The 23,419-nt window shown below is 36.6% G+C and overlaps 2 protein-coding genes across 2 annotated transcripts in view; one reads left to right on the plus strand and one right to left on the minus strand.

Moving 5' to 3' along the window:
• Positions 1-7,777: 7,777 nt before the first annotated feature.
• Positions 7,778-19,599, plus strand: lrp11 (low density lipoprotein receptor-related protein 11). The gene is made up of 9 exons (XM_065268847.2): positions 7,778-8,630; positions 9,146-9,303; positions 12,011-12,152; positions 12,546-12,671; positions 14,504-14,650; positions 15,094-15,264; positions 15,352-15,405; positions 17,759-17,875; positions 17,959-19,599. Exons 1-9 carry the CDS (start codon positions 7,958-7,960, stop codon positions 18,111-18,113), a joined length of 1,743 nt encoding a protein of 580 aa, XP_065124919.1. The 5' UTR covers positions 7,778-7,957; the 3' UTR covers positions 18,114-19,599.
• Positions 19,600-20,537: 938 nt separating this feature from the next.
• Positions 20,538-23,419, minus strand: part of nup43 (nucleoporin 43) — a 4,788-nt gene continuing 1,906 nt past the window's right edge. The window contains exons 5-8 of the mRNA XM_065268848.2: positions 22,498-22,633; positions 21,728-21,879; positions 21,287-21,403; positions 20,538-21,050 (exon numbers count right to left, since the gene is read on the minus strand). Coding sequence (XP_065124920.1) covers positions 20,830-21,050; positions 21,287-21,403; positions 21,728-21,879; positions 22,498-22,633 — 626 coding nt within the window. The 3' untranslated portion in view covers positions 20,538-20,829. The remainder of the gene's footprint in view (positions 21,051-21,286; positions 21,404-21,727; positions 21,880-22,497; positions 22,634-23,419) is intronic.

Consider the following 23,419-nt stretch of genomic DNA (forward strand, 5'->3'; position numbering starts at 1 on the left):
TGAATTCACATTTTACAGGCATATGTTAACCAGCATCAGGTCAACCTAGAGCCAACTGAGGGTAAACAGTCATGTAAACCACTTTAACAGCACAACGAGGGCACCAGCAATAAAAAAAAGGTGTTTATTGAGTTTTGGAACCAAACGCTTCATATTCCCTTCTGCCTCAATCATCCCTTATATATATTCCCTTCTGCCTAGCTCTATCCCCTTGCACATTTACAAAATGTGTAAATGCTGCCCTGGCACCATTGCATCTTCAGGGCATTTGCATACTAACTTATATTGACAATTGGCTAATGCTAACCAAGTCAGTACAGATGGCAGCACAGCATCGAGTGTGTTGTGCTTGCACATCTAATACACCTAGTGTTGATACTGAACATCAAGAAGTATGTTAGTCCTCCTAACGCAGATGATAAAATTTTGGGGATAATATGGAGCTCGACAACGATGCAGGCACGGATGTCTCCTGCTCGTCCATTTTACCCTGAGGAGCAACATTTTTGCATGTTTAGGTATATGTGCACATGTCCTCGTACCCTAGAATATGGAAAGATTTCGGGTTTCTGTCTTAAGGCCCGAGGTTAGGTGGTCTGTTGCCGCATGAAATTAATGACAGATGCATCTCTGTTAAGCTGAGGATTGGCTATGGAAGGCCAAAAGGGCAAAATGTCCAATCAGCTAAGCCTCAGGGAAAGTGTGCTTCTCCAGCACAGATTACCTCTTTTCTGGCCATAGTATGGATTTCAACCCGGTTGTCTGCTGCTCGTATAGAATCCATCCTTTAACCATGTGGTACCCTGAGGGGCAGTGATCAAGGTCACACACAAATGCACTTTCACTCACCTGCCTCGAGTTCGCTCCAGGCATGGTGATGGCTTTCTAAACCCTAGACCGGGTTACGTGCCTAAGGTTTGGAATAATATTCCATGCCCCATAATATTGCAGGCTTTCAGCCCTCCACCTTTCAAGGATTTTAGAGGGTGGTTAATTTGTGAACGCACTGGGCATAACTGGACACGTATGTATGGGTTCGGCCCGGAGTCTAAGCTATCCCATGTGCCTATGAAGCCCCAAGACAGCCCTCTCCTTCAACCGTCAGAGCATCAACTAGAGGTTTGTCAGCATCTAGAGCAGGGGTGTCAAACTCATTTTAGGCTGTGGGCCGGATGGTAAATAACGCCATGAAGTGCGGGCCGGATAATTTTTTTAAACCTTAGTGTGCTGATAATTGTGTTAAAATTAACTTAACAAACCAATTAATTAGTTTGTTTAGCAAGAAAACCAGAGAAACACAAAGCTCTGTGAAAACTACATTTCATAAGGTCACACTCATACTGTATATTATACACACAAATTTACATCTGAACAAAACCCACTGGCCTTATAGGTTGAAAAGCTTTAATTTAACTTCTTTTGCCTCAATGCCAAACTTATTTATAAACCATTCACTTTTCTTTGGAATATATTTGTAATGAGAACAGTCATTTAGAAAATGCTAGATGGGGCAGTGGCCCAAACCAAAAATGGCACTATGGGGGGTGGTACTATTATTATGGTTTTAATTAATAAAGTATTTTAAAAATTATGTGTTATATTACTAGCATCAACTTAGAAGTGATTATAATGGGAATTATAATAAGAATTAAAGTGTGACAATCTGCTAGATATTCAATATGATTTACCTGCTGGCTTGATGGTGCGTTGAATCCATGTTTGCAATGTTGAACTGCTTCTAAAAGCCTCTCTTTCCGTTCTCTGTTGTTATTTTGTGAAGGCATTGGTGTTTTTTGTATTTTTTGTCTACAAAGTGTGCCAACAACAGCAAATTTAGTGTCTATATTAACTTAGATCTGATCGGGAACATTAAATCGATTAGACAAGCATTGTAACGTTAATAAGAATGTGGATATTTTGTTTTTGTTAGCTTGCTAAGTTGTTAGCACTTTTAGAACACTGACAGCAAATCATTACCGGAAGAAATACATAAACATACTTACAAATTACTAATTCTGCGGTTTAACAACTGATATAATGTAATGAATCCACCTTTTAATGCAACGAACTTCGGAAACTGTTGTCTTCGCTCTCCAGGCAGAGAGTGGACACAGAGATGCTGCGGAGCGGGCGAGAAAACACGAAGTGGATCACCGGAATCAGTGGATCGTTAGCGGAGTGGTAACAATAAAACAGCAAGATTTTTGGGCACCGTGTTTACTCTATGTTCCGCGTTTTGCTGCTTTCCGCAAGTCTCTCATATTAAAAACGAACTAGACACCCGCCTAAAAGGGTTTTTAAAATATGTATTTAATATTTAATAATACTGTATAAATCATCACGTGGGCCGGATTGGACACCTTTGCGGGCCGTATCCGGCCCGCGGGCCGCATGTTTGACACCCCTGATCTAGAGCCCTGTGTCAATCCAGGATGTCTGCGATGCGGTAGTCTGGCAGATTAGGTATAGTGTTTCCCTTAGTGTCAGCTCTCTGATGCAGCATTGAAGTTCCCTAGAAAGGGAACGTCTCAGGTTAAGTATGTAACACTGGTTCGCTGAGAAGGGAAGGAGTCGCTGCATCTCCCTTGCCATACTTCCAGTGTACCTGTACACCCAAGTCGGCATATGCCAGATAAATTGGCCATTCCTTTCCGTCTTGTTCATGCTCTCTGACTTCCGCCTATGACGTCACGCCCAACCATTGGTTGAATTTTATATACAAACTCAGACACCGTCAAGCTGTAGGCGCTCCCCATAGCATCAGCTCTCTGACGCAGCATCTCATTCCCTTCTCAGGGAACCAAGGTTACACACGTAACCCAAAACGATTTTTTACAGTGTTCATTTTAAGAGTCTAAACATAAGAATATTACATTCTGTATTAAAAAGTCTCATCTAATAATAACTATCCCACTCTGCAGCAGCCCCAGTAGCAGTTTGGAAATGAAATATGTGGATGATGTCTATGAATCGCTCTGGCAAAACAATACAGACATTGCCAGTATGACACTCAAGGTGGACTTCCTAAGGGAAATGGAGAATGGTAGCCTACAAGCGGAGCGATACGTCAATTTCACAATACAAGACATCAACTACATAGTGAATGTGACGCAGATGTTGAAGGAAATGAGTGAAAATGTTACCCAACCTACAGATCTCAGTAATTTCATGAAGAAGATGTTTAATTCTTACTTACAGTCTGCCAATTATTTCATCGATCTATATAATTTTAAGGTAAGAACAATAAAAACTATAAATGGACGCTGCTTCCTATTTTTAAGATAATCTATGCACCTCTTAACCAACACATTTATGGATAAATTAATGAAACATGTTGACATCTTTTGACTGTCATATACAGGGCCCACCTTTCGTCAAGGAAACTCCAGCTATGATGAACTATCTGTCAACCTACAGAACACTGATGAAAGATCCATTGTATTTTGCTGTGGGTCTTCTGCCCTGCTCTAGACTCTGGCCGTGGTTGGCAAAAAATCTCAACATACCTCCAAACAATCCCTACTACACCTGGAAACAGCAAAATATGGATGGCCACCCTGAGAAGGATTTCAAAGCTCTGCTGAACAAATATCTCAACACAACTGAGAAAGTGATGTTTGCTAATTTTGTGTTTCGTATTCAAATGCTAAATGAGTATAATTTCTTTAATACATCCTAAGTATTTAGCATAGGCAAGAATAAGAAAAAGGCTTGATAGTGGTACGATAAATTTTTTTTGTTTTTTTTGTGGTGGATTAATAACCCTTTATTGAAGCAATCAGAAATCTTATTCACTGATTTTCAATGACATGATTCATGTGATCTTTGTAATTTTTCTTACATAATTGTAATTTTAAATATTATATATCAATTATACATCTTCAAGAAGTGTAAAACATCTCAGAAATGCTCTTAAGAATAGTCTTAAGCTATGACTTAAGTGTCAAAAAATTCTTAGTAAGGAGTAGGAGCAGTCTGAGATTAGGAGACGTTTATAAAGAGGCTGAAAACAACTTTCAGTAAGGTGTAAGACTCATTCTTAAATGCTGACTTAAGTGCTGCAAACTGAGGACTACAATGATTTCAACCTAAAATCGTCACGTCATTAAACACACATAAATCTTGCTATTAATCAATAAATTATTGTAAATGTAGACTCATTTCAGACAGTATATTTAATATTTATGTATAAACCACCGATCTATATAAATGATCAGAGGTATAGACATATATATAAATTTTACAGCACTTTTAAGAATGTCTTTATTTTAATAAGGATATGAACTATAACTCAAGTATATATTTAACTTTATTTTATTAAATATTTGGGTTTTAATGCACTTGATTATTTGATAACAGATAATAAATGTTATAAACAGAGAAAGAAGGTAGAGATATCATTTCACTTAATACTTCGTCTCCTCCGTCCTCGCATCTTTCCTCTCTTGCATCCTAGAAGGGTGGAGCTAAAACGCGAGGAAAGGAAACAAGGAAAGGAAACTTATGCACAAATAAGAATTGAGAAGCACCCTATACATTTATGAATCATGAAGACTTTCAAATTATATTAGTATTTAAATATTTTAATTTTAATTTGCTTCTCAAAATGTTTAACAATATTACAAATAAGTTCATACATTTATTTTACACGATTTTGCACAATTTTGATTACAACATGTTAATGAATACCTGCTATTTAAAAAATTAAGATGATGAATCACATCATTTGATTTCACTCACAAGCTGTTTATAACGAGCAAACACTTACTTATAAAAATACTTTGATGATCAAGCCTGAACAAGATGATCAAGTTAAGTTAGATTTCTCCACTTAAACACCATTGTAATTTTTGCCATCTTTTCACTTTCACCTTTAGCCTTCTCACTTTTAACATTGCTAACATTATGTTTTGGGTCAGGGTTTTATATTGATATCACTTTACATGTAATGGTCTAACTGCAATCTTGTAGATACTTCATATTTTTTGGGTTGATAATGCTATTGCAGTTTTTATTTACATTTTATGGTATTTTATTTACCTATCATATACTTAAAAAACTTACTTCAATAAGTAACACCTAATATTTGAACATTTTTAACTTCAATTATTTCACTTAAACTGAAAAACATTTACAAACATTTATACACAAATATACATAAACACCAGGCACGTGCAGAGGGGGGGGCGGCGGGTGCCCAAGCACCTGCCCCTTTACCCCTGGATGACCAAAGTGCCCTTTTTGTCAAGGCATTTTTTTGTAATTAAATGCCCTTTTGTGAAGGCCTGTCCAATCTAACTATTAGTAAAATTAATAAAAAATAATTTAGACGCAAATAAAATTAGTCACATGATGACGTATTGACCTTTCATTGGACAATCTCTTTAGGGACGATCATCACTTGCTAGCTCACAGCGCTGGCAGCGCCCACACGTGCACGACACGGTGCGCAGTACAGGGAGGATCCCCCTCGAGCCGGCATTGAACCGAAGCGATATGCTTGTTATATTATTATTATTTTACAAGAACAACGTGAGGAGAGCATGCACAGCTTTTGTTTATTGCTGTCTGTGTGTATTAACATCTCTACAACGTTAGATGCAAACAGGGCTCTCAAGTCTCACGCATTCGGCGGGAGACACACGCACTTCAGCCAGTTTACACGCCAGTGACGCCACACCTTGCATTTCTCACGCTGAAAATAAAACATTCTTCCCATATAAAAACAATGGATGAGGCAAAGGCAGGGACGTTCTCTGCCGGGAGTTCATACAGGTAGCTGTCTCGAGTTTTTAGGTGTGCTCAACTTCACGCAGCAATGCAAGAACCGAAACGCTAATGACATCAAAGTACCGCGAGAAATATTCGGGAAATCATACGGAGGAGTTTGATTTCAAATCGCTCTCGCGCTGTTCTAATGTCATCCACCTGTCACGCGGAGTTTGTTGGAGGAGCAAGATCCGATGAATACGGTAAAAAAAACTCGTTTAATTTTTGTATCATATTGAATTTACGATTCCTGGACTCGCCTTTGATAAAAGACAATGTGAGCTGATGTTGGGTAATATAGCCATACTCGTGCTAAATTATTAACTCAGTCAAAAACTCTCCAGCTTTGCAACCAGTTTTAGTTTACCTGAAAATAAAGAAAGTACTAGAGGCTTCATAAAATGAATGAAAGGAGAGATGAATGTCATTATTTTATTGCCGTGTCATCAAGGCATCAAAGTGTGCAAAAACACAACACAAACACGATTCAAAACTATAGGCTACTCTCTTTGTATACAAATTTCGAACAGGATTAGAATAGAATAGAATTATATTTTAAATATGACAACAAAAACACAAGCCTGTAAACGTAATAATATCTTAATGTCACAATGCAATATAATATCATATAATTTCAAAACTGCATATACTGTTGACACACACAAACACAAAATGAAATGCACTGTAAGTCGTTTTGGATAAAAGTGGCTGCCAAATGCATAAATATATAGATATAAAACTCAGTCTATATAGATTTTTCTCTCTCACTCTATTTGCAAGGAAAATAAAGGAAAACGTTAGACTTAAAATAATCTTTCTATTCTGTATTACTTTATTATTTGTTTTAGTTGTGTGCTTGCGTGTCAGCGAGCAAAGTGCCCTTTTTATTTTTTGAGCACCTGCCCCTCCAATTGTCTCTGCACGGCCCTGATAAACACTTATTATTATTAACACTTTCGATAAATCCAATGAGATTAACAGAATGAAGCCCGACAAATTAAAAATGTCTTTATTCAGTTGCTGGCACTGCCTTGGGTGATATGTAAAGTAAAAATTCAGGGCTTTTCAGAGAGACTAGTTGAAATGCATGAAAAAGTAGAAACAGCGCCATCTGCTGTTTTGGAGTGCATGGTCACATACATTTTTTACGAGTATTTTAAAATGTAGTCTACTCTAATTACAAGTACTTCATTTTTGGAATCTGGGCCCCCCTTACAAAAAAGTCCAGTGGTAATCCTGTGATACTGCTTCGGTACAACAGGACACTACAACACAACAAATGAGTGGAGCTAAATAAGACAGGAATACCGCATCACTTTTTGTTGTACTGTATCACACGAATTTACCATTAGATGCCATGTGTGGTTCTTTCTGTTGTTTTTGTGTGATAAAACCATAGCGTTTGGACAGAGCTAAATATTACAGGAATACCACAGCACTTTTTGTTGTACTGTAACTTTACCCATTTTACCTATTGTTCATAATTGACCAGCACAAATAGAAATAATAACAAATGGTAAGTCTTATAAAAAAGACTAATTTTTTAAATATAATACATTGTTTCACATATTTAAAAAAATACTAAATTAAAATAAAATCAGTTTATAAAAACAGCGCTGCTTAATGCTGTATTGTACATAGTAGGATTGCAGAAATTGCCATCAGTGTGTATTTTCAACCTTCATATCAACATATATTTTTAAATTTAAAAATATATTTAGCATATATTTAAAACATATTTTGGCCAAAGGAATTTTGTTGTTTTTTTTGCCTTGTGGGAAAAATGATAAAAAAAAATTTTTTTAACAAAGCAGAGCTACCAGAACGATTTATACAAAAAAGGACACTAGCCGAATCACTTATTTTAATGACTATAATAATTTCATAATTATCCATTTCTTACCTTGTGAATTAAAATTCATCACTGTCTGTAGTCCAACTCCACTGGCTCCATCAGTCTTTAAAAGCAAAATAAATAATATACATAGGCAGGTGGGGCAGTTGGAGGTTTTAAAGATTTTATTAAATGAAAACAATAACTGAAAGTGTTTATGAGCCAAAGAGCGCCCCCTGCAGGATAAAATTTTCATTCACATCTACACAATGATGCGGTACATTTATTCTGGATCAACGACAGGTGCATCGCTTTGTTCCGCCTTCCAAAAATGCGCAAACGGTGATTTTTTTCATGGAAAAAAAACATACATATGATGTCGAATATGATGTAAGGAACGGTGTTTTATTGTCCCCATCGCTGGAAAGCAGCGGTAAGCGCGTCGTTATGTCTCTTTCTGCGCATCACGTTCAGCGCGCGCTCGTCTTTTATTTTATTTTCTGTATGATGAGCGCGGCCGCGACTCGATCCTCTCCCACATCCGACCTAAAGTCCAAAATATCAGGTGTGGAGGAACTGTTGGAGGAGTTCCGTAAGCAGCTCCAGCAGGAGGAGACGGACTCCGGTGAGTATGATGGAGACGCGTGCGTCAGCGAATTCACGGCAGCGGAGGAGCGCATCATCCGGGCGAGCGCATCTATCGAACAGGGCGCCGCGTTCCTGTCCGCACCGCCGCGGGTGTTCAGTTGGAGAGATTGCGTGCACGCCTGCTGCTCGCACCCGCGCTGCACGGCCGCCATCATCCAGGAGGATCAGAAGCAACCGGACGGCAGCCTACGTTGTTATCTGTTCAACTGCACGTACAGAGGCAGGGACGTATGCGCGTTCTCCTTTCAGCCCGGCTTTAGCACGTACAGTCGCGCAAACGACAGCGCAAGACCCGACGAGCCCGTCATCGCGGTCACTGAGCTGCCCGAAACCGCAGCCCGGAGACCTTCACACGGGAGAAACGAGCCTGTGATACCGGGTGCGTTTCTCTGTTCATCATCATATTAGCTGGTATAATAAACATACATCACATGAACATTGAAGTGGATCCTGTTCATTTAGGGGCCTGAGTCAGATGTCAATGAAATACATCACATCAGTCTTTGTAAACAGTAGTGAAGGGTCAGGGGAGGTTTAGCCTCAAAGTTTCTTCTCTTCCTGGCTCCTCGCAATGAAGCTGATTTAAGACAGGGTTCCAAATGCACCATGACACAATCTAAAATAAACTGAAGTGAGGCTTGGACAAAACTTAGCAAATATTTAGTGACTAGGTTGACTTATGGCTTTTAGGACGAGACATTTTATGAATAGGCATATGTTTAAGTAACCAACATCTACACCTGCTTGTACGTTCTGATAAATGTTGTATTTTCAAAAAGTGAAATAGACTATTGTCAAAAGGGTAAAACAAAGGTTTTGAGTTATAAACAGCGATGTTTATTTGTGTTGTCACAGAAAATGTTGATCATGACTCTGTTTTCGGGTGTTTGTCAGATTTGGATGAGCCGCCCCGCAGTGATGCCGGTCAGGATCTTGTGGTTCAGTTGCCGACAGACTGGGCCGTGCTGGACGGTAGAGACAGCACTGATGATCACGAAATCACACATTATGAATGGGCTCTTGTCAAAGGAGACCCATCTGTTCACATGAAGGTAAACCTAGAAACCTTTGTACCATACAACAGATATTGTTATGATTGATAATCAAGAGAAAACTTAATGCACCACTGTTATCGTCTAGTTTAACTCTTGTATGGTCTTGGTGTTAAGTCTAACCCTGTTTGAATTTTCCTCAATTAAAAACTGTTCATTTTATCTAAGTGGCATGAGATTTTGTGACTTTTGCAACTTTAAATAACTAAACACATACAAACTAAATAGTTAAATAATGTGTTAAATTCAATTCAATTCAATTTGATTTATAGCGCTTTTCACAATTGTTTACATTTTTCAAAACAGCTTTAAATTAAAGGAGACATTTTATTAAAATCTGACTTTTTCCATGTTTAAGTGCTTCCCTGTGCTTCCTTGTGTCCCTGTGCTTCTATCAACCAGGAAACGTGAATCAGATTAAAGGAATATTCCATTTTCTTAAAAGAAAAATCCAGATAATTTACTCACCACCATGTCATCCAAAATGTTGATGTCTTTCTTTGTTCAGTCGAGAAGAAATGTTTTTTGAGGAAAACATTGCAGGATTTTTCTCATTTTAATGGACTTTAATAGAGCCCAACATTTAATACTTAACTCAACACTTAACAGTTTTTTTCAACGGAGTTTCAAAGGACTCTAAACGATCCCAAACGAGGCATAAGGGTCTTATCTAGCAATACGATTGTCATTTTTGACAATAAAAATAACAAATCTACACTTTTAAAGCACAACTTTTCGTCTAAATCCGGTCCAGCGCGACCTAACGTAAATGCGTAGTGACGTAGGGAGGTCACTTGTTACATATATAAAACGCACATTTGCGGACCATTGTAAACAATAAACTGCCACAAAGACATTCATTAGTATCAGTTGACATACAACAACGTAGGAACGGTCCTCGTTCTCAACACTTGTAAACACTGGGGCGGAGTTTCGCGTTCGTCCTCTGTGACCTCTTGACGTCATGACGTATTGCGTGGGGTCACGTTCGCGCATCACGACTGGATTTAAATGAGAAGTTGTGCTTTAAAAGTGTATATTTGTTATTTTTATTGTCAAAAATTACAATCGTTTTGCTAGATAAGACCCTTATGCCTCGTTTGGGATCATTTAGAGTCCTTTGAAACTCCGTTGAAAAAAACTGTTAAGTGTTGAGTTAAGTATTAAATGTTGGGCTCTAATAAAGTCCATTAAAATGAGAAAAATCCTGGAATGTTTTCCTCAAAAAACATAATTTCTTCTCGACTGAACAAAGAAAGACATCAACATTTTGGATGACATGGTGGTGAGTAAATTATCTGGATTTTTCTTTTAAGAAAATGGAATATTCCTTTAACCCAGTAGCTTAGTAGCTAAACCATTCTCTGCAAGCATGTGAAAAAATAGGTAATTGAAATTTGGTTCCCATTGTGAACCAAACATAAATATATATCTGATGCAGACAGCATATGGGGTATTTTTGAGATATTTATAAGATAAAAGAATGCTTTGCGGCACACGTTGAAGATATGCCTATTGAAAGATAGACTGCTGTTGAACATCACACCTAGGTTCTTGACTGTGGAAGTTGGCACAACAGTGCAGCAACTTGTAATCTGAAATATTTTGTTTGGAGCGATTCGGTTCAATAATAAGTATCTCTGTCTTATTAGAGTTTGGCATAAGGAAGTTATTTGCCATCCAGTCATTGATATTGCTAATAAAGTCTGGAAGCTTCTAAAACTGATGTGTTTCGCTAGGATGTGAGGAGATGTAAAGCTGAGTATCATCTGCATAGCAGTGAAAACTTTTGTCATGTTTCCTGATAATGTCTTCTAGAGGTAACATATATATTGAGAAAAGGATAGGACCTAGAACTGATCCCTGCGGTACACTGTACTTTAACAGGAGAGTTATATAACTTTTCCTTATTCACGTAAACAAAGTGATAGCTATAAGTTAAATACGATCTAAATAGTTTACTATAATGTAATTGAGGGTCAAAATGGCCCCATATGGTAAATGAAAAATCCATAAAAAAATGTTTTTTATTTGTCGACGTTTTATATTAATTTCTTATTCACATGTTAATTGATTTTTATGCTTAGATAAATTAAATATAAAAATCATATATTTTTATTTTATTAGTGCCATCTTATGCGTCATTATTGCAAAACCAATCACTTAGCAGCTGTTAAACAACAACAATTTTTAACCTTTAATAAAACTACGTTTACAAAAATCTATTATAGAAGTTGTGACAGGAGCAGTTTGCTGCATACAGTAAAATAAACTGTTCTTAATGGTTCTCTATGTTCCTTTGCAGGATATATATGGTCATTACACTTTTCTATAACTTTATTTAACCAACAGATGGCAGAATTGTGTTCCAATAGATCAATATCCAGAAATAACTCATATTTAAAATTATTGTTTAAACTTATGTTATTACACAGATTATGTGTGCGTTTAATGCAACATGATCTCACAAAGTTCCGTGGGATAGTAATGAAATTTTTGCTAATTTTTTCATGGCATTCTCAAGTATCTTCGCATTTTTCCATGGCCCTGCCACGGACTTTCTTTTCCATGGTATTCTCACGGACTGGTTACTCAACTGCTTTTTCCTATTTTCAAACCATTGTCGCTTCAGTTTAGGGTTAGATTTGGTGTTTGCTTTAGTGAGATTATTATGATATCATTATAATGGAGTTTATCTGTGTTGCAGGTGACTCATCCGGGTCTTTTGAAACTCATTGATCTCAGAGAGGGAATTTACACCTTTCAGTTAACTATAACAGATACAGCGGGACAGAAGAGCTCTGATAATGTTTCTGTCAGTGTACTCGCACCTGCACCCAATGCAGAAGGTCTGTGAGCTCACGTTTTACCACTCTCATTTAACAACAACTTGATGTTATCCATGATTATGTATGATATTTTGTAATATGTGTGTGTTTGCAAAACTATGTGTTTTTCATGTTGTTTAAAGTAAACCATGTTAGTCATAGCTGGTTAAGAGGTCTTTTAATTCATTCTGTATGGAAGCTGAGGGGATTGTGGGATTGACGAAGAGGAGCAAGCAGTGAGGGCATTAAAAAGCTTAGAAAGTCTGAACTGCTTGCAAACCAAAGGCGTATTTTCAAAATGTACTAGTTGTTATATTTTTGAATTTACTTGATGTTCATCTCAATGTGTCCTCACAAATCAGAAAGAAGGGTTTGTCAGTCATTTTTTTGACTTGAATGTGTGTTTTGTTTCAGTGTGTACAGGTCATTGTTCTCGCTATCAGTTCATGTGTGATGATGGCTGCTGTATTGACATCGGTTATGCCTGCGATGGAAAGCAGCACTGTCCTGATCGATCTGATGAAGACTTCTGCCAAAACTGTGAGTCTACACCACCAAACCTTTTTCATCTTATCAGAAGTTTAGAAGTTTTTACATTTAAGATAGAGTAATGCAACAACACAGAGCGTCCCAAACAAGATAATGAAGAACTTGTGACTAAAAGTGTAGTTTAGTTGTTTGTTTGTTATAGCAAGCTCATTTAGGGTTAATGCACAAACTGAAAGTTTTAAAAAGATTTAGGTACTATAAGACACACCCCCTTTCCCCAAAACTCCCTTAAATGATACGCACACAAAGATGTTTGAGAACAGTTGTATTCGGACATACAGAAGACCATCAATGAATCATCACAGAATCACACAAAGGTCAAATCAACTCATGATCCCCATTTTTGAGTCTATACTATCAGCTTTATAATAATAGTTTTATTATTTCATATTGTTACATAATTTGTTGAAAATGTGTATTACTATAATTTTGTTAAAGGGGACATTTCACAAGAATTTCTTAAGATGTGAAATAAATCTTTGATTTCCGTAGCAGTGATGGCTCATGACTGCTCTTTCGAGGGGCGCAAATTCAAAATTTGTGTCATGTGTGTTGCTCGTGTTCTTAAAATATGTGTTTGTTCCGTAATGTGAACCATGTGCATCCCGTGTCTTATCAAAATAAGTGCCTGCTGCACATGCATCAGAATCATTTATAATAAAAGAGACGCTCAAATTTACAAAATACTCGACTAATTTAACATTAAACTCTCATTGCCCATGAGATTGTGGGAGTATCTGGCAAACGCAAGTGTCTTTTTTATCATAAACCCTTTAGAAGCGTGTGCAGTAGGCACTTATTTTGACAAGACACATGATGCACATATGTTCACTTGATGTGCCGAACACATATTTTGAAATGACAAACCACACACATGACTGGCTACAAAAATGTTGTGACGAGCTTCGCATCACACGCCCTTGAGAAAATAAGTCACCGGCCACCACTGTTCCCCAAAGTACATGTTAATTTTAAGCTCAAAATATCATGTAGATCATTTATTATAGCATGTTAAAATTGCCACTTTGTAGGTGTGAGCAAAAATATGCTGTTTTTAGGTGTGTCCTTATAAATGCAAATGAGTTGGCGAAATGCAAATAGTGATCACCATAATGGTGGTTTGTTGAAATTCAACTCAGTTGTGCTATTGTTAATTATTTTCTCTCTCTCTCTCTATGGTTGGATAGTGCAGATTAAAGGGCAGTATTATAATAATGAGATCCCCTTCTTACATCACAAGGGGAGCCAAATTTCAATTATCCATTTGTTACATGCTTGCAGAGAATGGTTTACGAAAACTAAGTTACTGGGTTGATCTTTTTCAGATTTTCTAGGTTGATTAAAGCACTGGGGACCCAATTATAACACTTAAACATGGAAAAAGTCAGATTTTTATGACATGTCCCCTTTAAAATTGCCACTTTGTTGGTGTGAGCAAAAATGTGCAGTTTTTGGGTGTGTCCTTTTAAATGCAAATGAGCTGATTTCTCCACTAAATGGCAGTGCTATGGTTTGATAGTGCAGATTAAGGGGCGGTATTATCTGCTTTTGACATTACAAGGGGAGTCAAATTTCAATGACCTAATTTTTCACATACTTGCAGGGAATAGTTTAGGAAAACTAAGTTACTTGGTTGTTCTTTTACACATTTTCTAGGTTGATAGAAGCACTTTAAAGCCAAAATCCATTTCTTTGTTTATGACTTTTGTAATATACACCATATTGTGATAATTTGGTTATACTGATGGACGGTATATAACTTATGACCAAGGTTTTATGTAAATGGGTAATATAGACTTTGTTGTGTGTTTATGTGTTTGTAGTTGACAGCGGACGTAAATCCAACTTACCCTCTAAAAATGAACCAGATATACAACCTGAAGCAGCAGTCCAGACACCCATAAAACTAAGGACGCCTGATATCTCCTATAAACCTGAACAACACCAACATTATGACACTGCAAACCAAGGTAAGGCAAATCACAAACATCCTTTTAAGGTAAAGTGTGCTGTGTTTGATAGTAAAATACCTACGAATGACAAGTTTAAATGATTAGAGTTGAGAAAATAATCATTTTATGGTCTTTTCTTTACACAAAGCTAACTTAATAAACATGAAAACATAATATAGTCATACATATGGTGCTATTTTATTGTCATTGCTGGTCACTGCTTTCTTTGGTTGTATTGAAGAGCAGAGCATTAAAGTCTATATGTGTTTTCTGAGGATAAAAAGCCATACATATTTAGATTAGCAATGAGTAACTTATAGTTGAAATACATTTTAAATGTGATTCAAGCATCATTTCGAGTACAGACTTTCAGTGTCATTTTCTTTCTCTGTCCGTTGTTAACAAAGCATCTTTGTGTCCAGACATTTGATACTGAGAGTATAAGTTTGTCTCTCTGTCAGATCCCTGTTCAGTTCCTCCGGTGGTCGGCCCGTGTAAAGGAGTTTTCCCACGCTGGTATTATGATTCAGTAACGGGACAGTGTCTGCACTTTCAGTATGGCGGCTGCAAAGGAAACCACAACAACTTTCTGCAGAAGTCTGACTGTGTGAATGAATGCATTCAGAAACCACGTGAGACACGAGCACTTCTTTACATTTACATATTACGTTTAAATATCTGCGGCCGATTAATGATTTTGTGTATCTGTTATTCAACAGTAACAAAACAGCAGGCAACTGCGACTTCATCACCGGTCATGAAAACAAACACACGTACGTATGTATAGAAAATAATCAGTGTAATGCTTCTAACCGGTAACCTGTCATATCAGCTCGCACAAAATCAAGATCACAATACATTTTAACATATACAGTGAGGAAAATAAGTATTTGAACACCCTGCTATTTTGTAAGTTCTCCCACATGGAGGGGTCTGAAATTGTCATCGTAGGTGCATGTCCACTGTGAGAGACATAATCTAAAAAATAAAAATCCAGAAATCACAATGTATGATTTTAAAACTATTTATTTGTATAATACAGCTGCAAATAAGTATTTGAACACTTGAGAAAATCAATGTTAATATTTGGTACAGTAGCCTTTGTTTGCAATTACAGAGGATAAACGTTTCCTGTAGTTTTTCACCAGGTTTGCACACAATGCAGGACAGATCTCCACACAGATCTTCTCTAGATCAGTCAGGTTTCTGGCCTGTCACTGAGAAACACGGAGTTTGAGCTCCCTCCAAAGATTCTCTATTGGGTTTAGGTCTGGAGACTGTCTAGGCCACGCCAGAACCTTGATATGCTTCACACAGAGTTATCCTGGCTGTGTGCTTCGGGTCATTGTCATGTTGGAAGACCCAACCTCGACCCATCTTCAATGCTCTAAATGAGGGGAGGTTGTTCCCCAAAATCTCGCAATACATGGACATGGTCATCCTCTCCTTAATACAGTGCAGTCGCCCTGTCCCCTGTGCAGAAAAACACCCCCAAAGCATGATACTACCATCCCCATGCTTCACAGTAGGGATTGTGTTCTTGGGATGGTAGTCATCATTCTTCTTCCTCCAAACACGTTTAGTGGAATTATGACCAAAAAGTTCTATTTTGGTCTCATCTGACAACATGACTTTCTCCCATGACTCCTCTGGATCATCCAAATGGTCATTGGCAAACTTAAGACGGGCCTGGACATGTGCTGGTTTAAGCAGGGGAACCTTCCGTGCCATGCATGATTTCAAACCATGACGTCTTCATGTATTACCAACATTAACCTTGGAAACGGTGGTCCCAGCTCTTTTCAGGTCATGGACCAGCTCCTCCTGTGTAGTTCTGAGCTGATTTCTCACCTTTCTTAGGATCATTGAGACCCCACGAGGTGAGATCTTGCATGGAGCTTCAGTCCGAGGGAGATTGACAGTCATGTTTAGCTTCTTCCATTTGATACAACAGTGGACCTTTTTTTACCAAGCTGCTTGGCAATTTCCCCGTAGCCCTTTCCAGCCTTGTGGAGGTGTACAATTTTGTGTCTAGTGTCTTTGGACAGCTCTTTGGTCTTAGCCATGTTAGTAGTTGGATTCTTACTGATTGTACGGGGTGGACAGGTGTCTTTATGCAGCTAATGACCTCAAACAGGTTCATCTAATTTAGAGTTGAGGTGGACATATTAAAGGAAGACTAACAGGTCTTTGAGGGTCAGAATCCTAGCTGATAGACAGGTGTTCAAATACTTATTTGCAGCTGTATCATACAAATAAATAGTTAAAAGAAATCATACATTGTGATTTCTGGATTTTTTTAGATTATGTCTCTCACAGTGGACATGCACCTGCGATGACAATTTCAGACCCCTCCATGATTTCTAAGTGGGAGAACTTGCAAAATAGCAGGGTGTTCAAATACTTATTTTCCTCACTGTATGCTGTATGCTGGATGCACAAATAAAAACTTACTTAAGAAAGATAAATTATACATTTTTAGGATTTTAAGTAAATTTCTGAAAATTTAAAGTAAATTTGTGAAGAACATTATTTTTTATTTTTTATAAAATGACATCAATTATTTTAGTATATTCTTGAGGTAACAAACCAATCTATCCTGATAGATCTAACTATGGATATGATTAGATATAATTAGAGTCCAGTTTCACTAGATCTCTCTCAACAAGACATTAAAGTCTTTAAACACATTATAAATGTTATAAATGTATTGCTGAAACACGTAACAAAGACTGTGAACTATGTAGTACTAAATAAAAGAAGTTATCTGGGTATTTTTGACTATTCGGATGAAAATATATATAAAATAAAATATAATATAATAGTAAATATAATGCAGATGATTAATTGATTAATTAAATAGTCTTAGTTACATTTTCAATGGGTCTTTGTCGATGGTCGGACTAACTTTGTCTGACTAGAAACGGATTTAGCTGGTATTATTGTACCAAACACCGACAGTGGAAATGTACTGTTTCTTAACATTCTTGTGACGTTAATAAAATCCTTGAGACCATTGGAGGCCTTAAAATGATAATTAACACATACTATCATTGTTTCACATCACATGTATGACTTGAATGTATTGACTGTGGCAGATAATGTTAAGTTTGTCTATATTTGCAGCTCCCATTGCTTCAATTTATGAAGAGAAACATCAGTCTCCATTTCTGGTGCGTCAGAATTCACCACCGGTATCTAAAGTACATCACATACTGGAAGGACACCCACCACCTGAGTCAGGTGCGTTTTACATATACAACTCTCTGCAACTTACATCTGTATTTGTGTTTATATTAAATATATAAGCATGTGTGTCTGTGTAGGTGCGATTCTGCCTCTAGCTTTGGGTTTGATCATCAGCGTTCTGCTCTTATTAATGGTTGGCTGTCGCCTCTGGCTCGTGCGCCGTCGACTGAAGAAAGCTCTGCCACTTACCACAGAAGAGTCGGATTACCTCATCAATGGCATGTACTTATAACTGAACAGACACCTGTCAATCAACCTGCCAAATTACGACACTATATGTGTGTGTGTATAGATTAAATCTGCTGTAATCTATTGATAAATAATTATTCATTTATTTTTCTTTGGATAACAACATATCACCTCAAGGTTTTCCCTCAAATATCCCAGTTCACATACTGTCTGTCCTATGTAGCGGGCCAGATTAGCCAACATCTTGAATGCTGTGCCTAGATGACAAACTGGTTTTGAAGAATTTGCACATTTCCCACAAATCCTTGCGTTTTGGGAAGAGGAGGGTTTTGTTTTGGTTCTCTGTTGTTGAAAGTGATTTTATGATGTGATTGTACAATCTCTTCAAATGCATACTTAAAAGTACATACTTTCATACTTACTTGAAGTGTGCATTTTTGTGTGAAAATTTTAGCTTTATTTTTATGATGCATGATGTAAGCTTTTTCCTTTTCAATCGCCTTACCCAAAACTTCTGGGCCTTTTTGGTATAAACATTTCACTTTAAGTCTGTTTCCTTCCTTGACATCATATTTAAATCATGTGTTCATTATGTTTCTCAGCGTATGGCATAGACAAGAGATTTAACTAACAGAAGCATCAACATTATCTTAAGGAGATTTATATGGCCCTGACAAGAACTCTTGGAAAAATAAAATTGCCTTATATGACAGAATATAAGAGTTTAATGTGGTTTTTACTGTGAGATTAAACACTAGTCTGTATAATCTAATCTTTAGTTACTCTATATAATTGTTTTAAATAATAAAATATATCTAATTGTAAAAAATTCTTGAAGGTTTGAAAGTAAATAGAAAATAATCAATTGAAATGTGAACCAACTTTAAATATTCAGATTTTGTAATCTACATGTGAATTTGGGTTTTTCTTACTGAAATCATTATTATAGATGTGAAAGTTCTGCTTTAAAATATTGTTTTTTTTAAAAATCCATAAATTATATCTTATTGAACACACATAAGCATACTTATGCAAAAAAAAAACTACCAACATTTTACAATAGTTATGAGACGGCATTTATATGCACTTGGCCATTATTAATTTGAATATGAATGCATCTTTCGATTATTAGGGCAAATGATGGATAATATAAATATGATTGATAATCATTAAAAGAAAATTATAGACGAGACAGAAGACAGAATTAACAGATTTGGACTGGGGTGAAGTGACTAGACAACTGGTGATAAAATACAAACCTTTTGTCACCAAGCCTAGTGATTTTATGTATTCATAGCTGACTTACATTTTCTTGACCCTAAAGATGATTAATAATGTTGATAATTGCTCTAATAAAAACCACTAACAAGTCTTAAATGTGACCCTGGACCACAAAACCAGTCATAAGTATCACAGGTTTATTTGTAAACAATACTATATAAATACAATACTATACATTGTATGTGTCAAAATTATCTATTTTTTACATGACAAAATCATAAGGATATAAGCATATATGGGTGATGCTCACGAAATTAGACTTGAGGTGTCATGAAAATTTTGAGAAAAAGTAAGAGTATCAAAATGAGAAGCATACAGTTACAAAAATCTCTTCATGTACTATTTTGCACATGATATTAAATAACATCATACAAACCAATTTTGTTGTTTTTTCTACATTTAAGGGGAACATTTTCATTACCGCAATGTCTCCATGACTGGATTTATCTAAAAAATAAAAAGCTTCAGTGCATGTTATACTATAAACATTTACAGTAAAGAAAAATAGAATGTGGTTTTGGTGATCATTGGTAAATGTAGAGACAATAATAAGGAATATAAATGTGTCCAAGACCTATTTTCTCATCCTCTGCAACAATTTTCAATCATTGTTTAAGCCCTCAAGGAACTAACATTTTCAAAAAAAATTGTGTTGGAAGGGACATAATTGACTGTGACACTCAAGATGGCTAGCAGGTAAGCAGTTCTTATTTTTGTTCTCTAGATAAAAGTTGAAATTTTGTTTGTCGTAGTACCTAGACAGCTTTTTTGTTCTCATTACCGAAACATGAGTTTGTAAATGCATATATTTAATGTAATATCATGTTACGGTAATGATAATTTTTTAATGAATCTAAAAAATTTAAATAATTCTATAGGAAATATTTTTTAAATCTTCTAAAATAATGGTTATAGTAAGTTCAGACCTTAATCTTATATGTGCAAAAAAATTGGCTTCAAGGGCTTTTTAAGAATTCTGATGGTGGACACCTTCTAAATCTGGGTTTCGTGAGAACCACCCACATGTTTCATGAAGATATCTTGTAAATGTCCTACCATAAATATATCAAAGCTTTATCATTAGTAATATGTGTTTGCTAAGGATTTTACTTGGATAACTTTAAAGGTGACTTTATCAAAATTTGGATTTTGCACCCAGATTTTTATTAGTTGTATCTCAGCCAAATATGATCTTATCCTAACAAAGCATACATCAATGAAAGCTTATTATATTTAAGTTTTAAGTTGATGTATAAATCTCAATTTCAAAAACCCTTATGACTAGTTTTGTGTCACAACATTTAACTCTAAAAGAACTAAACTTTCATCATAATCCAAGTCGTTGAAACTAAAATGAACACTTCAAGACACTCTTATACAACACACAGTTTGTAAACATTGCTTTTTTTAATGACTCGATCATTTAGATTCAATCAATAGAAAAGAAGAATTGAGTATATAAAAAGTATTTTTTATCATCAGACAGGAATTTGTCTATGCATGTAGATAGCCTCTCCATCAGTGCCGCACACCAAACACTGCTCCAGTACATCCAGACTGTTGACAGCCATGGTCTGACTGGGCAGAATGTGAGTCGCTTCCAGTTTACATTTGCTGGTGTCTCCTGTAAGCCAAGCGCTGACCACAGACTCGTTGTGCTGCATGGCACTGTGTGACGTGACCCGGCTGTTCCAACCCTCTGAAACAATAAACCAGCACAACAAACATTAGAAACAGACACTGCAGAATATAAATGCACCATGTACAAAACTCTTATTATTCATCTATGCCTAGATAAATACAGTTTTACATTCTACGCCACCTTTAATAATCAACAAGTTGAGTGATTTTATCCTTTACCTGTCCTTAAATCAGATAACTTTTCTGCATATTTTTATTTCTTATTTCATGTACTGTGTTTGAGTCTTCTCTTACTCTGCAAAAGTGAGCTCATGTCCGATGCTGATGTTGTCTCCCAGTGCAGCAGGGATCCGTCCTCTGAACAGGTGAATAAGTGATTGGGGTTCGTTGGATGAAAATGAACTTCCCACACTACAATGAAACAAGAGTCAGTATCCATTATATAAATCATGCTTCCTGACATTTCTCACACATGCCCAGGGTGATCAAATAAAATGTCTTTTGTCACTGTTGGTGATGACAATAACTTGGAAATGTTAACTTTTATACATCTAGTCCAAGACTGAACCAACAACAAAACATTATGATAACTAATAACCACAGCACACTTATCAAAGTATGGAAATCATTATGATATACAAGCATACTCATTGTGCTCAGGTACGGAGTTTAAACAGTCCTGCATAACAGGAAAAACATAAAGCTAAACATTTAGATAAAAAGAGCAGGTCTCACTTTCTGCTGAATGGGCTTCTGTGATAGAGAAGGGGATGCCGCCCTGTCTCACATCCCAGATACACAACATCCCATTCTGTCCTCCTGTGGCCACTATGTGCTGCTGATTCGGATGTTTATCCACACAGTTCAGAGGAACTCTGTCTCCAGTCCTGCGTCAACACCAAATATAATTGGTTATAGACACACTTTTGTACTCATATCAACATGTCTTGCTTTCTTCTGTGGTCATTTTTAAAGAATATTCTGGCCACTCTTCAATATAATTAAAGTGAATTAGTGACAGTGGCTCCATAGAAGTAATCCATGTGACTTATTTCGAGTCCTCGGAAGCAATGTTGCAATGCATAAAATGTAAAGAAGAATATATTCACAGTTTCATAAGTTTCCATCAGTTATACTTTAGTATAGGATTAAAGTAGGGATGCACGATTTACAAAATTTCTCAAATTCGATTACTTGACACTTGATACCTATAGTTTTGTTTTTTACTCCACTTATTATGCCATAAAATCTTAGAAGTGCACAGCGTACAAACTGCAATTATGTTGTCATTGTGACCAAATTCAAAATAATCACAAAGTATGAGCATTGATGCATTTCTGCCCCTTTTGATTGCCAGGATAAAATCTGCCCTGATCATCGGCTGTTTTTAAAATCGGCCAATTTTAAATACAGTGAAAAATTGCTTTGTCTGTCGATATGGATTATAGGCCGATATATTGTGCATTCCTAGTTTAAAGTGTGTAGTGAGTGTGAGTGGATCATACATAGAGAGAATCTGTGCAGGATTGTCATTGTGCTGTCTGAAGTCCCACATCTTCAGCTGGCCGATTGAATTCACAGTAAGTACTTCTGTCGTCCTCAGAAATGTCACGCCATGAATCGTACTGCTATCTGCATTTTCTGTTGAAACCCAGTAACACAGACATATCATTCAAAATGAACACATCCGATTGTTAACCCAAACATGTCATCATTTAATGACAGTACTCTAAACTGTTGTCATGCTCCCACACCACCTTCATACTGTACAGCGTGACCTGTGCGCTTCTAATCAAAGTCAGGCACTTTTTCTTCATACAATGCGGGCTGCACATTTATCAGGTGCTTCTTCTCACGGCGCAACCAGCTTTGTTAAAAGCAAGGCAGCGTTGCCAGGTCCTGTCTTTCAGCGGATTTCTGAATTTGGCTACTTTTAAACTGTTTTTGCAGGTTTATGTTTTTATGCGGGTTAGCGATGGAAGGATTTGGTTCATTAGTTGTTGGTATTTGGGCTGTGAATTGGGATGCTTTTGGACTAATTTTGAATGGCCATTGGGCTGGTTTTGTGACGCAGACCTGGCAACCCTGACAGGACAATGAAGGAAGCAAAAGTGCAAACGAATGCTGGTCAATAAAGGTAACATTTTGTCATTTAATACAAGTTTAATGTTTGTATTTGTTTAGTTGTTGTTAGGTTTTTTATAAAAAAAAAGTAATCATCTGTTTTAAAGTAAGGGGGAATTCAGGTTTTTATTACTCTAACAACGCATGCATATTACTTTTATATCATATGGCTTATTTATTTTGTTAACAACAAATATTGCCGGTTCTCATTAGGGTCTAAAGTTGAATATTATTATTTTTTAAGTTTATTAATATGTGGCAACATTTCTTTACAGCACATTCCTAAAGACTAAATTATTTTTG

Source organism: Paramisgurnus dabryanus, chromosome 12, assembly GCF_030506205.2.
Source record: "Paramisgurnus dabryanus chromosome 12, PD_genome_1.1, whole genome shotgun sequence".
NCBI classification, from domain to species: Eukaryota; Metazoa; Chordata; class Actinopteri; order Cypriniformes; family Cobitidae; genus Paramisgurnus; species Paramisgurnus dabryanus.

Bases quoted from the DNA above. Each gene is read 5' to 3' on its own strand.
- lrp11 (XM_065268847.2), top strand. From the start codon at position 7,958: ATGGAAAAAAAACATACATATGATGTCGAATATGATGTAAGGAACGGT. The intron at 8,631-9,145 runs GTGCGTTTCTCT...GGTGTTTGTCAG, and splicing joins AAACGAGCCTGTGATACCGG to ATTTGGATGAGCCGCCCCGC. The intron at 9,304-12,010 runs GTAAACCTAGAA...TCTGTGTTGCAG, and splicing joins ACCCATCTGTTCACATGAAG to GTGACTCATCCGGGTCTTTT.